At 40.5% G+C, this 18,607-nt stretch overlaps 1 protein-coding gene across 8 annotated transcripts in view; it reads right to left on the reverse strand.

Moving 5' to 3' along the window:
• ppfibp2b (PPFIA binding protein 2b) overlaps nt 1-18,607 on the reverse strand; it is a 93,399-nt gene that overhangs the window by 63,372 nt on the left and 11,420 nt on the right. For all 8 annotated transcript variants that reach the window (XM_026172758.1, XM_026172756.1, XM_026172752.1 and 5 more), the window contains exon 2: nt 1,940-2,044. In XM_026172758.1, the coding sequence (XP_026028543.1) occupies nt 1,940-2,021 (82 nt within the window). In that variant the 5' untranslated portion in view covers nt 2,022-2,044. The remainder of the gene's footprint in view (nt 1-1,939; nt 2,045-18,607) is intronic.

An 18,607-nucleotide genomic window follows, 5' to 3' on the forward strand; every position in this document is an offset into this window, starting at 1 on the left:
TATCCAGCAAATGAGAAAATTACAAAAAATGATTAACTCACTATCAAAACAGTTTCATCAGTCACCACAAGTGATAGTAAAGTAACTACTAATAGTTTACCATTTACCAAAATTTTACTTTCATTAGTGACCAAAACATTTCTGATTCTGACGGATTCACAGGAAATCCTCCGCGTCGGTCCTTCTCTCCCTAACCTTGTGACTGAACTGATGTGTTTTCCCACATCATGCTGCTCGATCACATTAAACATTTACCCCACTGTCAGTCTAATCTTTTCTGTCCAAGGCTGAGCTGCCTGCAACAAACTTTGTTATACTGTACAAACACAGAAAACGAGGCAGTCTCACCATTGCAAGCCTGCCATTTATTAACCTGCTGTGTTCAGAAATTTTACACTGTTACATGGGGTTAATATCTCAAAATGTTATCTTATTAACTCAACCTTTTGAGAAAATAACTCAAACTTGAGAAATTAGCTTGAAATTTGGGGTTAGCAAGTCAAAAGTTTAAGATAATAGGCCAAAATTTTAACTTATGGATCACAAAAAAAAGGTATGAGCTGAACTCAAAGCAAACCCAAACACTGAACTATATCATTTTTAGCTCTAGTAAGTTATATTTTACGGATGAAGAATGGTAAACAATCTGCACTCATGTAGCCCTTTTGACCTTTGACCTTATAGGTTACATAATGTGCTTGACAATGTGTTTGCTTGTCATAAGTTGAAGCTTTATCAATATTGTACATAATCATTTCCTGCAGCTCTACTGTAAAAAAATAAATACAAATGCATTGTCACACATACACCTATGACTGGGGATGGATATTGACAAGATTTTATTGATACAGTTGCCACAAACGACTCAGCTCTCATGTCTGCTTCCTTACTGGGTTCTGATCAATTTTGGGTGCAGGGAAAACCCAGTACTGACAAATGAATCGACAAGCCTGAAGGTATATGAATCAGATGGATTAGACAAGGGCAGCGACTCTGGCTGCAAAAACACAGACTTCCAGCTGTATAGACGGATAAGGGGAAACCACCCTCAGGTTTCCTTGATATGTGACTTCAGTAACTACTCCAAAAATACTTTTCACTTTGTAAATTATGTTCCCCATCAATGTTCAGAACGAGGATAAAGCATTGCATGCTTCAGAGCAGGCCTATTTTCTGCCTGACAAGCCACTAATGCATGAGCATGCTGACTCCTGGTTTCAGATAGCAATGAACAAGAAGCTCAGGCCAAGGCTTTAAAATACAGGCCACGGACAGTGCTACCTGTCAGCCTCCTAGTAGACACGCCTATCGTATCAATTTAAAAAGTCTTTATCGCATTGTTCTTAAGTTATAGCATTTCTAAGATTTTCAGAGATTTTCAGAAAATTTGACCTCTGACCTTGTGGTCGAGGTCACTGAGACTCATCCAAGATGTTTAGCAGATACGCCTACGGTATCATTTTAAAACTCCTGTGTTGCTTCATTCCCGAGTTATCACTTTCACAAACTTGGGTGCCCACCTCACCCACCCAGCAATACCTCATCAGCCTTTTATGTCGGAATGGTAAAAATGAACCAGAGTGCGTGACATCATAGTGGTTCAGTCCATCTTTAACATACAGTCTATGAGTAGCAACAAATATACCACTTACGTTCTGGACGCTTCTGGTGCCGGCAAACACATTTTTTTTATTATGTTGCTGTGGCTGATGCACAAAGTTTCCACTTTAGTTCTCAGTAACAATCACTAATTGCCCAAATTACAACAGCAGTACGGAGCAGTGTTACAGCATTAATACAGACCAGATGATGCTTATTTGTAGCACACGGTGCTGGAGAAGCCAACCTGTGTGCAGATACTGGTTCATGACATGCTGAGACTTCCACTCACCTCTAAACACTAACTCAAAGTTTACACCTGTTGCTTTCTAGCCTTTACCTGCAATGATGTCGTCCATCTGCTCCAGTGCCGCCTCGAGCATGTGACTGGCCTCTGTTTCCATGGTGATGGCAGGTAGCATCAGATCTCAGGTGTTCTGATGTTCTACAGAAGAAATAAAAAAAATAAGTTAAGTAGCAACTTGCTGTACAACGTACTCAAGACTTTGACAGAAAAAAATATATATTTGTGGATTTCTGGAGTAGCGAGTGGTTCCCCAAACCAAAACATAGAGACCAGTGCTGCACCACTCCTAGAGACAGGGAGGGTTTTACTTACCCAAAGGTTATGCATATTCATATGGAGATACAAAAGAAGACTAAATCTGATTCTTTTTGTGCTAAGAAAACAAATCTTTATTTTTTTTAAAAACTGGTCTGTTTGAAAGTAGTTATAGCTGTTCCCATGATTTTTCTTACATTCCACCAGTTGAAAATGGATGGATTTTAGTATTTGGCAACTAATATGAAAATAACAAAGTTTTACAGTTTAGAGTAAAAGATCTATCATATATATTTAATCTATATAATATTCTGGATATTTAAAATTGAGCTGTTGTATATATTAGAGCTATTCCTTATATTTTATAATGTTGTAATATATTGAATTCCTTAATTTAGTTCAGTCTGTAACTGTTCTTATTGTCTTGGAGCAACTGTAACCACATAATTTCCTTACGGATTAAGTATTCTGATAATCTCTCGGATGGCTTGGGAACGCCTTGGTGTTTCCCCGGATAAACTGGGCTTCTCTGCTTAGGCTGCTGCCCCCACAACCCCGCCCCGGATAAGCAGAAGAAGATTATTGATGGTGGATTCTGATTCTAATATTACTAATAATAACCATAAATTCTGCCAGTATCGGTCAACAGGGCCAATAACAACAACAACAATAGGCCGATATATTGGTGCACCGCTAGTAAAAGCTTAATTGCATCAATGGGTTTTTTGAGGTTAACAATTTTTGTCCCTAACAGTGACTCACAGGACAACAAAGAGTTACTTTGGACTAAAGTTATATACCTATGTGGTATGTGACTTTTGTTGCCATGATGCCAGGTCTCTCTTGGAAGTAAGATTTTTAATCTCAATGAGATTTTTTTACCTGGATAAATAAAGCACTAATAAAAATAATAAGCTGCATTAACCAACAGTCACCACCAGGGTCCAAAAAATGCCGATAAATGTTTAAATGTTCTTTTAATTTGATTAAAAATCTCTCTCAGGCTTTTTGCTGAGTTTTGAGGTCTTTGCATTGACACAGCGTACGTCATTCTTTTGTGTTTTGTTTTATTTTACAGACACAGATATAACCCACAAACTCTCTTTAAAAAATCCTCACTACGTGCACAGAGGCAGCATACATGTAACTAGGAACAACCGTACAAGAACAGCCATGGCTTTCCATCCATCATCACCGCCTCCGGCTGCCCTCCGACTCCTGACATCCTTGTTTCCTGCTTTTCAGCCCTCCCAGTCCTCCCTTCTTTGCCTGGCACTCATCCTTTTTCTGTCATCTCTCCTTCAAGGCTCTCACACTGCTGTCACGCTGTCATGCCAGCTTACAAACAAACAGACATCATCATGTTCAAATCGAAGAGGAAGGACGGTGATGTAATCTACTGACGCGTGGGAGAATAAACCCCCCTGCACAGCACACTAATGCTTATCTGCATTAGCACCAACTGGCACATCATCATGACAAGTGACAATGAAAATCAACATGAAACACACTGAATGGAATTACAGTAACATGCTGTCATTACTCTGTAAGACAGCATCAGAATTCCCCAAAGATTCCCCATGATGTAATGTGATGGGTGTGTGTGTGTGTGTGTGTCTGTGTGTGTGAGTTTGTCTGTCAGGACTGTCGAATAAAATATGAAATACACGAACAAAATCAGTCTTCGATTGTTAAAAAAGAAAGAAAGAAAGAAACAGCAAAGCTGGCCGCTGTCTGCCTCTGGAGCTTTGCAGTACGCTGCAGGCGGCTACTACTCCGGGGGTTAATGGAGCCTTTGAAAGCATTTAAAATATAACAATAATAATAACACAGCAGGGTAGAGTAGGTGCAGAGACAAAGACTAATGAATGACTTTACCTACTGTAATTAAGAGAACATAATAGGATGACTGAACATCCAAAGGTCCTTGTGTTTATTACTTATTACAGTCATATTAGTAAATATAACTGTGCTTGTAGTATTTTATATGGAAGCCCGTTTCTGCCACAAAAAAAAGTATCCATAACTTGAAATTTCAAGTTATCGTCCTTGAAATTTTGACTTATTTACTCAAAAGTTTGAGAAAAGTAACTCGAAATTTCGGGTTAGCTCTGCCAATCGGTAATCTACATGAATGACGTCATTTTCTTGTTATCCAGAAGGATACGGCACAGAGGAATGCGCATTCAAAAATCGAGAGTACGTTTGCTGATAATAACGCCATGCGATTCAGCTAATAACACAAGGATTTCATAATTTGTGAAGCCACGCTGAAAATAGTCAGCAATTTGTGTATTCGTGACTGGCTGTAATACTGGTAGCTTAGCTGTAGCATTTGTAGCTGAGGGCTTCCGGGTAACACGGAAATGACGTAATTCCCGCAGATTGATACTGACTGGCAATGCTAACTTGAAATTTCGAGTTACTTTTCTCAAAATTTTGAGATAATAAGTCAAAATTTGAGAAAATAACTCAAAATTTCAAGTTATGGATACTTTTTTTTAGCGGCAGAAAAGGGCTTCCATAATTTTGCCATTCTGTGGGAACAAACTGACTTTTAAATGGTTTAAACCTGCGTGCTTTTTTACAAATGACTACCCCAACATTACTTTTTGGTAACTGGACAGAGCTACAGTGTGCATTTGTGTGTACAGATGAAGAAGCATGTGTTTAAATAATGCCCAGTGTTATGTTCATTATAAATGACTCCATATTAGCATGTGCAGGCCGAGGGTGACAGCACCATTCAGATACTGTGACACACTGTCTCTGTCCAGCTGCATTGTTGACCTCGACAGAACAACATCGCCTTTGTGTCCACTGTATGTGTGTGTGTGTGTGTGTGTGTGAGCTTGAAAGGGCCACAGTGTGTGAAACTAAGGTAATCACAGTTTTACAGTGAGGCTGCATATAAAGGTGCTGATACACAGAGATTACTGATCTCCACAGAGCTGACTATACAAAGTGTAAAGAACAAGATCCACTGTGGAGAGAAGTTTCTATGTGAGAGGGTTGAGTGGTCAGGGTGTGTGTGTGTGTGTGTGTGTGTGTGTGTGTGTGTGTGTGTGTGTGTGTGTGTGTGTGTGTGTGTGTGTGTGTGTGTGCGTGTGAGAGCCTCTGAGTTTGCGTGTGAGTGGATAGATTGCTCTTGCTAAAGAGATGTGTCACACTGAAACTGCTTCACACTAACTGAAAATTAATATATTTTCACTTTTATCATCTTTTCACTGCTTTCTTAAAGCACCTTACCTAAGATGACAATTTTCAAACTTACTTTGCAGAAAGAAGCTATTAAAAAAGAGAAAGTACATACTGGAGAGCTTATTTAAGGTGTTTGATATCCCATCAGTCGCCTGTTACAGTCAAACAATCAAAGAGCAATTAGGTAGTGTGTGTGAACATGACAGGCTTGCTCATTCATGGATGTGAGAAAACAGACACGCCTTTTCCCACGATCGCAGATGCACTCCAGAAAAACATGTTTGTCAAACGTGGAGATAAATGTGACCTGTTTCTTACAGCTACACCCTCCTCAGTGTTGACAGCTCTCTCACCTGAGTCAAAAGGAAAGCGGATACTCGGCCAAATTTAATCCGGTCTCTAACCTCATGTGCTGACGGGACATATCCGAAACTTCATGTCTACAGCTAAAAATACACATTTTTTTTAAAACTACTTTTACAGCTTAATTCAAGTACCAGTTTCATGAGTAAGATGAGCCCAACACATCTCATTACTCAGACCATTACAACCTGTCCTCTAAGCAAGTAGGGGCCTGTGCTATGATGCAGGATTTGGGACTTAGTGAGGGTTAACGCTGGGTTTTCAGCGACTCACATCCTACTGAGGTATCTCGTTATGTTAACTTATAGTGCAGAACTAACAGGCTCCACTTAAGTTATGCTCAAGATAAGAGATGAACATGTACAAAATCAAAGCCTAAACAGAAAGCAGAGCTGACATTCCTGGAAGCTGCTTTGGCCCTTTGTGTGCAGACAGAGAGAAGGTTTATGGTTCTTACACATCCGGTCAGTGGTCATTTTCTTTTGGCATAAGAAAGCATGTCACTTTTATTCAGTTTACAAAACTTTATGGAAAGATGAACACTGTGTCGCTTTTAGTATGTATTACATGCTTAACTCCTTTGTATTTTTTGAATTTTATAGTCTATACTGCTGTAAGTAGACCTGTCTGTGCTCTCAGCTGGTCATGTGATGCCAATACTGCCTCTTTTGTGAATGTGCTCACAGTTAGATTTGGAAATCCTGGGTTATACTGAAGAGTTGATAACCACCTTCTTGTGACCGCCTAGCCTGATTTCTGATGTCAGGGAAAGATAAGGAAAAGTGGGTAAACTTGCTTTGTAGCCACTGCTCCAGTTTCACCAGGTTTCCATGTTGACAGAACAGCTTCCGAACAACAATGCACGACTGGTCAGCACCTCTCTGCATAGCCACCTCTTGCATTCACACCATTTAGAAATACCTACTGCCCTGCAGCCTGCTGCAAGTGGGGATAAACTGCTATCTAAATATCCTCAAATCCAGCGACTCTATATGCTTGCTGCAGGTTTGAGAATCAAACACTTCCCATTTCAGACTGAAAAAAAAATCCAAAGTGCTTTGATTTAAAAACCCTTCAAAGAAATAAAACAGAATCTTCTGGCGCCGGACGAGATTCAGGTGTTGAAATTGTTGACTCGGCCAACGAGGGCTTCAAAACAAAGCATGCATTTGATCCACGAGTGTGTCATGTGATCAAACATCTGCCTGTGTGAACTCATATCAAGAGATCTGTTCCGTTCACTTCATTGAAAACCAGGGAGTTTGTCTACTGTTATATGCCATCGCACCCGCTCCCCCCTCGTCACCTTCATGCTCTGTGCAACTGAACAACACTGCCAAAGCTTGTATGAAAGAGACACTGCATATGAAAGTCAGGAGGTAAAGACTGTGAAGATAAACAGAAAGGGTAGCTAGATTAGTACGTCTATGTGTGTTCATGTGTTCAACCACATATCCAGAGTACAGCAAGCAAATAAATCAAGTGTTGCTTACAAGAATAAAGTAAAAGCAAACAGAGAAAGTGCACAGAGGAAAATGTCGAAACAAAGTAATTATGAGGAAAATAGGATGAAGTCCAGCATCAAACAAAGAAGCAAAAGAATAAAAACATCTAATGGTGTAACTCTGTGTTGGTTGGCCGAATGTTTCAGTCTTTGGCGAGAAATCAAAAAAAGCAAAGTCAGCAGAGAAAACTCAGACTAGCCGTTACTCAAACATGAGGTTAACAGAAAATGAAATCTTATCAGACCTGGTCCAAACTGTCATGGGAGTATTTTAGTTTTTAGTGCCTCTAAACTGGCACTGAAAACTTTACCTGACAATGGAAACGGCCATTTAAATGGCACGACCTTTCTTTTTCCCCACTACAGCAAATCTCAAAAGGCCTCAGTAACTATGTGTGTGCTGAAATGTTTGAGAACAGAAAAAATGCACAAGCAAAATTTAGATCATGCAGGTTTGTTCCCAACATGCGTGTCCCACCACAGTCTCTGACTCGCCTGAGGAAATTAAATATATGGAAATCACAGTTTTTTAGGCAGCAGACGTGTTAATTCCATATATAAAGTCAGGCATCGAAACAAAATCTATGGGGAATGACTCCCTTTTGGAGCCAGACTCAAGTGGCTATTAGAGGAACTGCAGTTTCTGACACTTAAAGCTGCAGTACTTGATTTTCTGCCACAAGGGGGCAGCAGAACCAGCTGTAACCAACAGTTAACCTAATATAATAATAAGTGTTTGCAGCATTTTTTTGGTCTCAGCATCTGACTCAGTAGTTCCCTATATAGTCATTACATGCTAGACTACATGATCCAACCCTGGGCTCCTGTCATCCCCCATCACTCTGCCAACTGTCAAAGGCCAATATCACCACTGCTGGGAAAGAGGGGGCACAGTGTTCATGATGAAATCCACCCTCCATAATGCAGACTGTATGATTCAAACACAAAAACACAACAGGAGGAAGTTTATTTTCCTCTTCCAGCATGATGAGAAAGAAAGTGCAGAGCCTACTTCACATACAGCCTACTGTAGTTAGTGAACAGCAATGCAATGGGTATTAGCTCACAGTAGGAATTCTTAACATCTGCTTGCTTCTTCTTTCATTCTACTTTAGGGCTCTAGTGCTGCTTACTCATTAAAATTTTATATCTCTAAAATATGTCTCTGTGTGGGGAGGACACAGTCAAGGCAGACTTAATGCATTCATTAGATAACAAACTTTAAAAAAAAATGGTTTTGTTTATAAGCTAGCGCGACTCACTCTGACCATCATCGATCGACCCATCCGCAGCATGAATTAAAAACCTTCATTTCCAACTTACACAAATGATTGATACTTTCTCAATCCAATTGAAAACTCAAAGTGACTACCTTTTACTACCTGCCTCATTCAATTAATCACACACATTCATTCAAGTGCTTTTTTTTCTATTCGTAAGCAAATTTTACAAACATTCTTTGATTTAGAGTGAATATAAGTGACCATTCTCGCTTTATATTTACCTTACTTACTCATTTGATCCATTGTAAGCACAAAAAAGACAAATTAACATAAGTTTAAAGTCCACTGATAATATCTACTAAGACACAGACACACATACGTTTGTGGAAACTTACTGGTAAAATTACAAATGCAAATATCTGACACATTCAGGTCCTGGCGGGACATGGGGTAAAGCGCTAGCTTTGGAGCAAGACATGAACACTTCCACTAACTGTACTGATTTGCATCGTAGTCAAGATTCACATATACTTGATGTAGAGGAAAGTGCTCTTGGACAAAACTGAACTCCTACAGTGACACTGTGCCTTCTGAGATAGCTTTGCTCTCCAGCACCTCAGCCTCCATGGCCCTATGGTTGAGTTTCTGCTTTGTCAAAACAGCAAGAAGTCTAACTTTCTTTCTTTTTTTAAGGAAGATTATGTCTCTGTAAGTGGGCTATTGTCTCCTCAGGCTCACCACCAGCGTCACACACAGACACATACAGAGAGAAAAGCTATAAAAAGCATCTTCTCAAAGCTAAGTCTGTGGGCTTGAACACGGGTTAGATTATCTTTTCTAGTGTGTGACTGTGGGTGTGATCCGTGAACCGTGGCTGATGCGTTGCTGCTGGGTGGCCAAGAATATATAGTTTAATGTGACTCGCAGCGCCGCACTGCTCCGTGTTGAACTGCTCAGCTCTTTTTTGTCCTATTTAGTTCTGCTGAAGTGCTTTTGATTCAAGTTGGTTCTGCTTCGTTCAGGTCTCTCAGTGAAACGTGGCTCTGTTTTCAGCTCTCTGCGGATCATCTGATTCTTTTTTCCTGCAACTGTGTTATACTCCATCAGTCCAGTTGACTTCTGCTCTCATTTCTACTGTAATCTATTTGTCCTCAGAGTGAGGGTAATGAACCATAACACAAAACAACACATGACTTCCAGTCAATGATAATCATGAGGGCAGCAAACAGCAATGGGAATATCCAAACATCACTTCAAATCTATTTCCAGTCTGTTTTTCATAAGCTTCGTGTTATTTACATGAAGTGAGGACAATCTATGCAAGTCATAAAAGGTAAATAAAAGGGCAGGTAAACTGGAGCTGTAACAAATTAGTACTTATTTGTTAACTAGGCTTCTTTTACACTGTCACAACGCATTCATTGTGACCATCATGCTGTTATTACTGTGTACAGGCAGACTGACCTGGTGTCCTCTAATGAAATGTGTCCTTTTTCTCTTTAGAGGACATCGCCTAGATCCATGAGAGGATGTTTTATAACTGCAGAGCTGATTTTTCCCTTTAAGTAGGCACTACTACTCACAGTAGGATATACATGTGTATTTTCCATTTAGAAAAAACACATCAACAACATGGATTTTCCTACATTTCTTTTTTAAACGGGTCCAAATCTTTCCCAATCCGGTGCGTGAATAATAACTCCATGCCTGAGCTGCCACTGACAAGAGTCACAGGAAGAGTAAATGAGTCAGAGGAGTCATATCATATCAAATGTTTTCCAGAGATATGAATTCTATCCGTGGCACTGTTTTTGACACTACTTGAGTGCTTCTCCTTGTATTGCACACAGGCTTTCCTAAATTAATTGTTATGTTTCTCTGCTGCAAACATTAAATTTGCTAAGTGGTATTAGAGAGCAGTTAGCACCAATTGTCCTTGTTTCAATATGTAGTCTGTGTATAGTGCAAACAATCCAGCTTTCAAAATGCTGCTGGGTCTGGTTAGAGCGGCCCAGGTCCAAGCGGATCTTCCGAGCAGAGGATGAACTACCATTGCAGCTGCAGTTCAACATGGCAGAGTGAAAATGAAAAACTCACTGAGAACCAAGAGCTTTCGTTGTCCATCAACAAGCTTCTGGCATAATTCTGGCTGGCTGGATTTGATCACTCGTCTTGGCAGAATTAGTAGAGTTCATTTAAATGGGTTGGTTTCCTGGCACCAACCCAGCTTTTAATAATAGTCCACAAATTGTCAATAGGACTGAGAGCCGGTACAATGTTCTTTGGTTTGAAAGCCTCACCTTTACTCCACCAAACACACCTGTTGTCATTATGGCCAAACTGCCCAGTCTTTGTTTTCTTTCACTATAAAAATCTTCTTCCGCTTATCCAGACCCGGATCGCGGGTGCAGCAGCCTAAGCATGGACGCTCATGGCGATATAAAACTTGCTTCACTGTCGACAGTGACGCTGGTGTGCCAGCAGTTTCCAGGTCATGGCAGGCTTGATTCCTGTTGGTTCCTGGGTTGTTCCTCGACATCCTAACCAATTTTCTCTCATGTTGGGGGGCAGTTTGGGTTTTCTTTGAGACTTTGGAAAAGTAAGATGAATAGCAGATGAATAGAAATTCCTGGAAATCTCAGTTGAGACCTTCCTAGCTTTTGTAAATCTACAACTCTCCTACCTATCTTCACGGAGTTCCTTGGACTTTCCCCATTTTCTGAGTATTGGTCAATGCAATGAGTGCTTTTTGACAACACTCACTTTGGTGGCTTTTTATGTCAGCAAAGAGAAATTACCAGCTGTTGTCAACCATCATTCTTAAAGAGGAGCTTATAGGCGTTCATCTTGTCAAGTTCAAAGACACTGTAGAACAGTTAGCACAATTAAGTATATATAATATATATATTATACTTTTGAGCCTTAGAGAAAATCTAAAATAAATTCTAACTTGTTCACCCAACTCTAGTTTTTTAAAGTCATTAAAGATGTATTCATGTGTAACAGTTCAAAGAAATAATTTCAAGACCAAAACTACCATGACATTCATGCCTATGATGAGTGCATGTTGACTCCAAGTTCTGACAACTGTGTTATAATAAAACGGTTAGAGTATATAATGCAGTTAATGTTAATGCTGATAGATAACAGTAAACCTTTACAATAAAATCGTTTATTTAGATTGCTAATTTCAAAAAGCCTGATCAGTCATTTGACATTCTTGGAATACCATAAAAAATAATTTCTTCCAAGATGAATAAGCCTATCGACTTTGACTGTACATAGTTAAACTTGTAGCAGCAGCCTCAAGGAGAGGTTACAGGCCCCTCTTGTGTCAGTATACACATACCAGGAAGGTGTCGAGTACTTCCACATTCTTGTAATGTCAGCTGCAGAGCTGCCTGACTGTAGTAATTGTCAGTGTAACAACTTGCCCGAGGGGACCAACGGCTAAGATCAAAAGATTAAAGCTGTGAAAGAACTGTGTGCCTTTTTTGTGCTGACAGTTTAGAAGCACAGTGCAAAGAATGATCTTTGATTTAACCATCAGTGCACAGGTGGAAATTAGGACGAGATGCGGCATCTAAGGCATTCCTGGCTAAAAATCTAGTCATTTATTTTTCTCTATTGGTCGTTGTGTAATACATATTTAAAGCACTTCTGCAGCAGTGTTCAAAGCTAAAGAGCCTATCATGGCTTTTCTTGTACTGAGCAAGCCAAAGGCTCAGACTTCAGTCTATCCTAAATGCACAGTTTCAAACTTTGTCTTCTCTTCCCTTTGTATGATGTCAACCTATATAGAGGTGACATCACCGATTTTGTCATCCTGGGCATTCAGCTCCAGCTTTGACCACAAAAGCTTCATCCACCTGTTGAAGGGTTTTCTTGATGAGGGGCAGACAATCAGAACAAAGTTGTCTTGATGCATGCTTGATGCATGCTAGTGTCAGTCATTGTGCAAATGCCCTTCTTCAGCTGAGACTGAAATAGTCATTTGGATGAGTGACAAAATGTTTCTCCCACTGAAAGATCCAGATGAGCAGAATCAAGCTTTTGGGGCAGAACAAAGTTGGCTGAAATTGAGACGAGTTAAAATGCTTTGTTGTTTCAGGGAATAAACTGAGAGCTAAACTAAGATAAAGAAAGGCTATTTTTGAACTATGAGTTAGATAAAGTAAAAAATATGACTCCCAAGAAACATCCAAAACAAGATAAGATTCTGTCATCTGAGCCACTAACAAAGACAAGCTCCAAAAATGCTGCAGCTGAGCAAACAAATAATTCTCCCTTTTGACAGAATTCAGGAACTATGACTTCACGAACTGAAAACAATCAGAAGAAGCATCTAAAAAGCCCAAATGTTGAAGTTCATGCCTCTGACTGGCTCATAGCTAATGGATCTGGGCTCTTTTACCTGAAACTTATGCATTTCTGTCATAATTACATGAAGTATACCATTAAAAAAAAACATAAAATAATCTTCTCACTTAGCAAACCCTCAATTCCACCAACTGCCATTTAGCGCACAAACTTTCGGCTAGCTTTGATAACATGCAACTCGGATCATAACAATCAACACACCATGAAGTAACGAGGCCAGATTATCACTCGTACTATAATTTAACCAAATGCACATGAAGACAAGACAAAGTACAAAGAGACAGTAGAAGAGAGATTTTACCCACAAGGCAGAGCTTCCTCAACAAATGCAAACAGCAGAGCTGATAGGAGCTGACAATGAGCGGCACTTAGCCTCTGGACTGTCATCATAAACACAGCTTATTACTAATCATCAGAAGAGGATGATAGAAGTACAGACACACACACACACAAATGGGTTACATATAAGTGAAACACATTCATTGTCACAGTAATTTCTCAGCCCGCTAGTCATTCAATCATCTCCAGAGGAGCTCCGGAGAGTCTCTGCTAAAGAAATTGTTTTGACATGTAATTCAGTGCAGATTGCAGCCTTTGCTTTACAAATGATTCTGAGAGACAGAGCGGCACTGAAGGCAGAAGCAAAACAGCATATTAACGAAAACAATATGGGAGGATTTATACTTACTGGCTTTAATGCACTTCAAATGCTACATACTGTAAGTAGCAGCAGCAGATGATAAATACAGTCAGGAGGGCATTACCTTAGAGGAAGACTAACTTCTTTTTACACGTCCAGAGAATTCAACGGTCTGAAAACATAGACTGAAAAAGTATCGCAATGAAATACAGTGTATTTTCTTATTGTACTGCGGACTTTGATGTTATAATTTTATGTCTTTCTTGTCTGGATTGTTATTCATTGTCTGACAGTTTGTTAATTTTCTTATTTATTGTTTTTATATCCGGAACTACAAACAATATGGTCATTATTAGGCACTATCTGTTTTAAATAAATACATTTAAATTCCATCCATCTTCTTCCGCTTATCCGGGGCCGGGTCGCGGGGGCAGCAGCCTAAGCAGAGAAGCCCAGACCTCTCTCTCCCCAGCCACCTCCTCCAGCTTGTCCGGGGGAACACCAAGGCGCACCCAGGCCAACCGAAAAATATAATCTCTCCAACGTGTCCTTGGTCTGTCCCAGGGCCTCCTCCCAGTGGGACATGCCCAGAACACCCCACCCAGGAGGTGCCCAGGAGGTATCCTTGTCAGATGCCTGAACCACCTCAACTGGCTCCTTTCGATGTGGAGCAGCAGCTAAACAGATGACTGAACTTCTCACCGTATCTCTAAAGGAGAGGCCAGCCACCCTTCGGAGGAAGCTCATTTCTGCCGCTTGTATCCGTGATCTCGTTCCTTCAGTCACTACCCACAGCTCGTGACCATAGGTGAGTGTAAGGGACGTAGATCAACCGGTAAATTGAGAGCTTCACTTTTATACTCAGCTCTCTCTTCACTACGACGGATCGGTACAGCGTCCGCATCACTGCAGCAGAACTGCAGAACAAGACCCCGAGATATTTAAACTCCTCCACTTGGGGCAGGAACTCAGCCCTGACTCAACGTGGGCACTCCATTTCATTTTCAAATTCAAATGTGAAAAAATGTAACTAAAACTAGAGTGTTTTCTTTTCTTACAGGATCTTAGCCTGTTATGTCGTTTTCATAAAATCAGTAAAATAAAGAGGAGTAATCTAAGCTTATTAAGCAAAAGTTTTAGCAGCCAGGCCCTTTGACATGCCTGCTGTTCACCCAAGATATGTTTTACTGCTCTGGAAAACTGCCACAGTGACAAGAATCTAATATTCCACTACAACAATTAAGAATTTAACAGTGGAAATATGATGTTCCTGTGTGGAACGTGACACAAAGAATTTGTGTTTTTGAATATTGCACCAAAGGTCTCAAAGGTGTAATATGCAGAACACTACAGTGGACTATGTGGTGTCACAGTGGCATGCAATCACTCTGGATACTAAGCTTTCTTAATTTGTAGGGCACATGGATATTGTAGTGACCGGCATTCACTGCTTCACCATCAAAGTCTTTCACACACTCTCTGCTGGAGAAACTACAAAACCTCTGCCTGCTGTGGGGCCCACATCCCTTCCGACCTCCTGTTTCCCACCAGGAGGTCGGAAGGGATGTGGGAGGAAGCTTGACCCTCGCTGTACAGCGCTCCCGTTAACCCTTTACTCCAGTGGTCGTTTTCCAACAGTTTCATCCATCACTGGGTTACTGCTTCATTTACTGACATTGACGATAAATGAGAAACTCATTTAGCACCATATTTTTACATTTGCAGTCCCTTGTCCCTTTGGGGGTTGCCACAGCCTAGCATCCTCTACACCAACACCAGCCCTCTGAAAGACCTCCTTCACAGCATCCAAGAATCTTCTCTGGGGTTTTCCTCTTTTCCTCCAGCCTGGCACCTCCATCTTCAACATCTTTCATCCAATATATCCACTATCCCTCCTCTGCACATGTCCAAACCATCTCAGTATTTGTTTTTATATCAGTACAAAGCTGGGTTCACCCATCACTACACTTTTGATTCTAATACAAAGGGATATTTTACAGAGGAGCGTGAAGAGCTGAGAAAAACGCTGCTTGGATAGTTTGCTTTCTAATTTGCCTTACAAGAACAGAAGGTCGGGAACATTATTCCAACATGTTCACATATGCACAGCCTCTGGGCGAGACATTTGGATGTGCATACATCACAAATGCAAATGATGAAATTTCCTTAAAAACATGTTTACAGTTACATAAGTGCGTCAGGTTATTCTACCTTCACTGACCTAACGCTAGCCTTCTACTCAGAGATTAAAAACATTGGAGAAATGCACTTCTTCTCCAAACAAGAAGACAGCAGAGGTCCCAATCTCAGCTTCCTGTCAAACATTTTTTAGAAAGCCATCAAAGCTGCTGCAAAATGGGAACGACTAAGTCAGAAATTCCAGCGTCACCAAAACCTTCACAAGACACAATTACTGCGATGGGCTTGTGCAAACAGGAAAAGCCAGAATGCCTGTGAACCTACACAGTTAAACATTAACACTTAGACAAAAGAGACACACACACACACACGCAGAGGTGGTGGTGGGAGGGGGTTACCGTTCCTCCTCATTTGACTTAGCCTGTTTAGATTAGTGTCACCAGCTAGAGGCCAGACCTAACCCCCCCAGGCCCCTGCTGTCACAGAGGGTAAATACAACTGTGTGTGTGCGCGTGGAGCAGAGCCAACAAGAAACACCAGATTCTTTACCAATTAACATCAACGCGACAGCACCACTGACATTTAAGACCAGGACGCTCCCTGTTCTGTCCTTTAGTTCTCCCTTCTTTCTCTCTCTATGTCTCCGTGTCTTTCTTCCAACTCTGCTATTTGTATTCAAACATTAGCGTTTCTTTCTGCTGCAACGGTTACAGAAATTTTGCATGAAAATCCTAAGTATCAGCTTCTGGGACTGAAAGATTGAACAAATCCACAAGTGCAAAAAAGCTGCAGTTCCTCTACTGGCCACTGAAGGTTGTTTCCAAAAGCAAGTAAATCCCTGTAGACTCCCATGTTAAAATGCTCAGCTTTGCAGCAGAAAAGCAAAAGTCACAATTTAATTGTCAAAAGGTTTGATTGCCGAAGATTTTCTACAAAGCGGCCACAGTTTAAATAGAAAGAATATAGAAAATAACACCCCCACCCCCTCAAAAAATGGCAAGGCACTTCTCCAGAATCAGACTTTTTGTTTAGACTTTAAAAAGTATCACTTGATCATCACACTGATAAAGCTGTAAGGAAACAACAGCTAAATTCCAGGTGGGCCAGCTGATTGCTCAGTTACTTCATATAGTTCCTGTCTAGCCTGTTCCTCTAGTCGTGTAACTCGATGCAAAATTTCAGTCAGCATTACTTCCAATGGACAAAGCCTCTGTTTGGGAGTTTGCTTTTTATAATCTATGATTTTAATCTGCAACTCCAGCAGCTTTTGCTGAAGGAAAATGGGACAGATGTTGTTCTTTTGGTTCGTTGGCCCCAAACTCTTAAGGATGTCTCAACCTTTTCCTCTACATTAGAGCATATGAAAAGAAAATCATAAACGCAACATGTGAGGTTATCTTTACAGAAAAAAGCAGGACTTAGCAAAGACACCTAAATTGTTTTGGGCTTAAGAAACAAGCTATGCATTTATGTGTATGGACAAAATAATTTTATAATGAAGGCTTAATTTGTCTGGGGTTTTTTCCACTGCTCATTTATTCCACTGCTGGCGAGTAATTTTGCTGGATGACCTGGGAATCAGAGCCGACTGGTTTTATATTAATAAGTCACAAGACAAAGTGGCAAAGCAACATTCAAAGACTGCTTTTGGGACTTGGTTATACAATAACTAGTGTTGAGGCTGGCAAAGCACCATGGCCAGCAGCCTAACCACAAACTGGGTGTCATTGCTAATTAAAGGTTTGGGTGAGCAGAAGATTCCAAAGCGAACCACGGCATTCTCAAGTTTGGGAATTCCTGACATACTGTATTTAAAATATACTGGTTTGGTGAAAGCTATCATAATAATTCAGGTGATAAGCGGACGAGCGGAAACAAACAATTAAACTGAAGTTTAATGGAAGACAGAAAGAATAATATTAATTACGATAATAATAAGCACATCCTCTTTAAGTTATATGTTAAAAATCATCTGGTACCTATCACTCTCAAAATTAGGCTCTGTGTTTCGTTCCTTTGCCTCCTCAGTCTGTCTTGTCTTCGTGTATGTTTCTCTCCGGTCCCTGTGTCAGGCCCATGCACCTTAGTCTCGGTGTCAGTGTTTGTACTTCTTGTTTTATTTTGATAGTCTTCTGTTTCATGTGTATTCCCGTCAGTCAGATTAGTGTAAGCTGTGTTCCCACCTGTGGCCTCTTCCCTCGTTATCCTCCTTGTGTATATATTGTCTGCATTTCTCTCTGTTTGCTGTTTTGTTTTCCCTCTAAGGCTACGTTCACACTGCAGGCGAAAGCGCATCAAATCCGATTTTTTGCGACCCATATCCAATCATGGTCTGACAGTGTGAACGGCACAAATCCGATATTTTCACATCCGATCTGGGTCACTTTCGTATGTGGTACTGAATCCGATACATATCCGATGTTTCAGAAAGCGACTGCTGTGTGAATGGTCATGTCGCATTAAATCCGTCTTCTACGTCACTGACACAAGACAGACGCCAATTATCAGCGCCGGAGAAGACATCGCGAACGCTTCCTGGCCATCCAGTGTAGATGTCAGTGAAACTGTTGGGAAGACAACGTTGGAGAAACGTGAACATTTTATTTGTTCTGTATAATCTGTAGATTCTGACAGAAATCTGCAACTATCCTTTGAAGCACTGCTCCTCTAAAACAGCAATAAGGATCATTATTAGGTTATTTACATTATTATGTAAATAACAAAATAACTTAAAGCAAAAATTGGGAAACGTAAAGTCGGAAGTCTTTATATTAACGGTCATCAGTCAAACAATATTGTTTGCTCAGGGTATAAACGGAGTTCGTTGTGTGTGACGTCTTCTTTTGCGCATGCGGGCCGCTTTGAGCGTTCACACTAGAGCGCGTTTGCTGTCGCATTTTATTTGTAGTGTGAACAAGCAGACAAAAAAAATCGGATTTGATCAAAAAATCGGAATTGAGCATTAAGACCTGCAGTGTGAACGTAGCCTTAGTATG

Source organism: Astatotilapia calliptera, chromosome 7 (assembly GCF_900246225.1).
Source record: "Astatotilapia calliptera chromosome 7, fAstCal1.2, whole genome shotgun sequence".
Lineage (NCBI taxonomy): Eukaryota > Metazoa > Chordata > Actinopteri > Cichliformes > Cichlidae > Astatotilapia > Astatotilapia calliptera.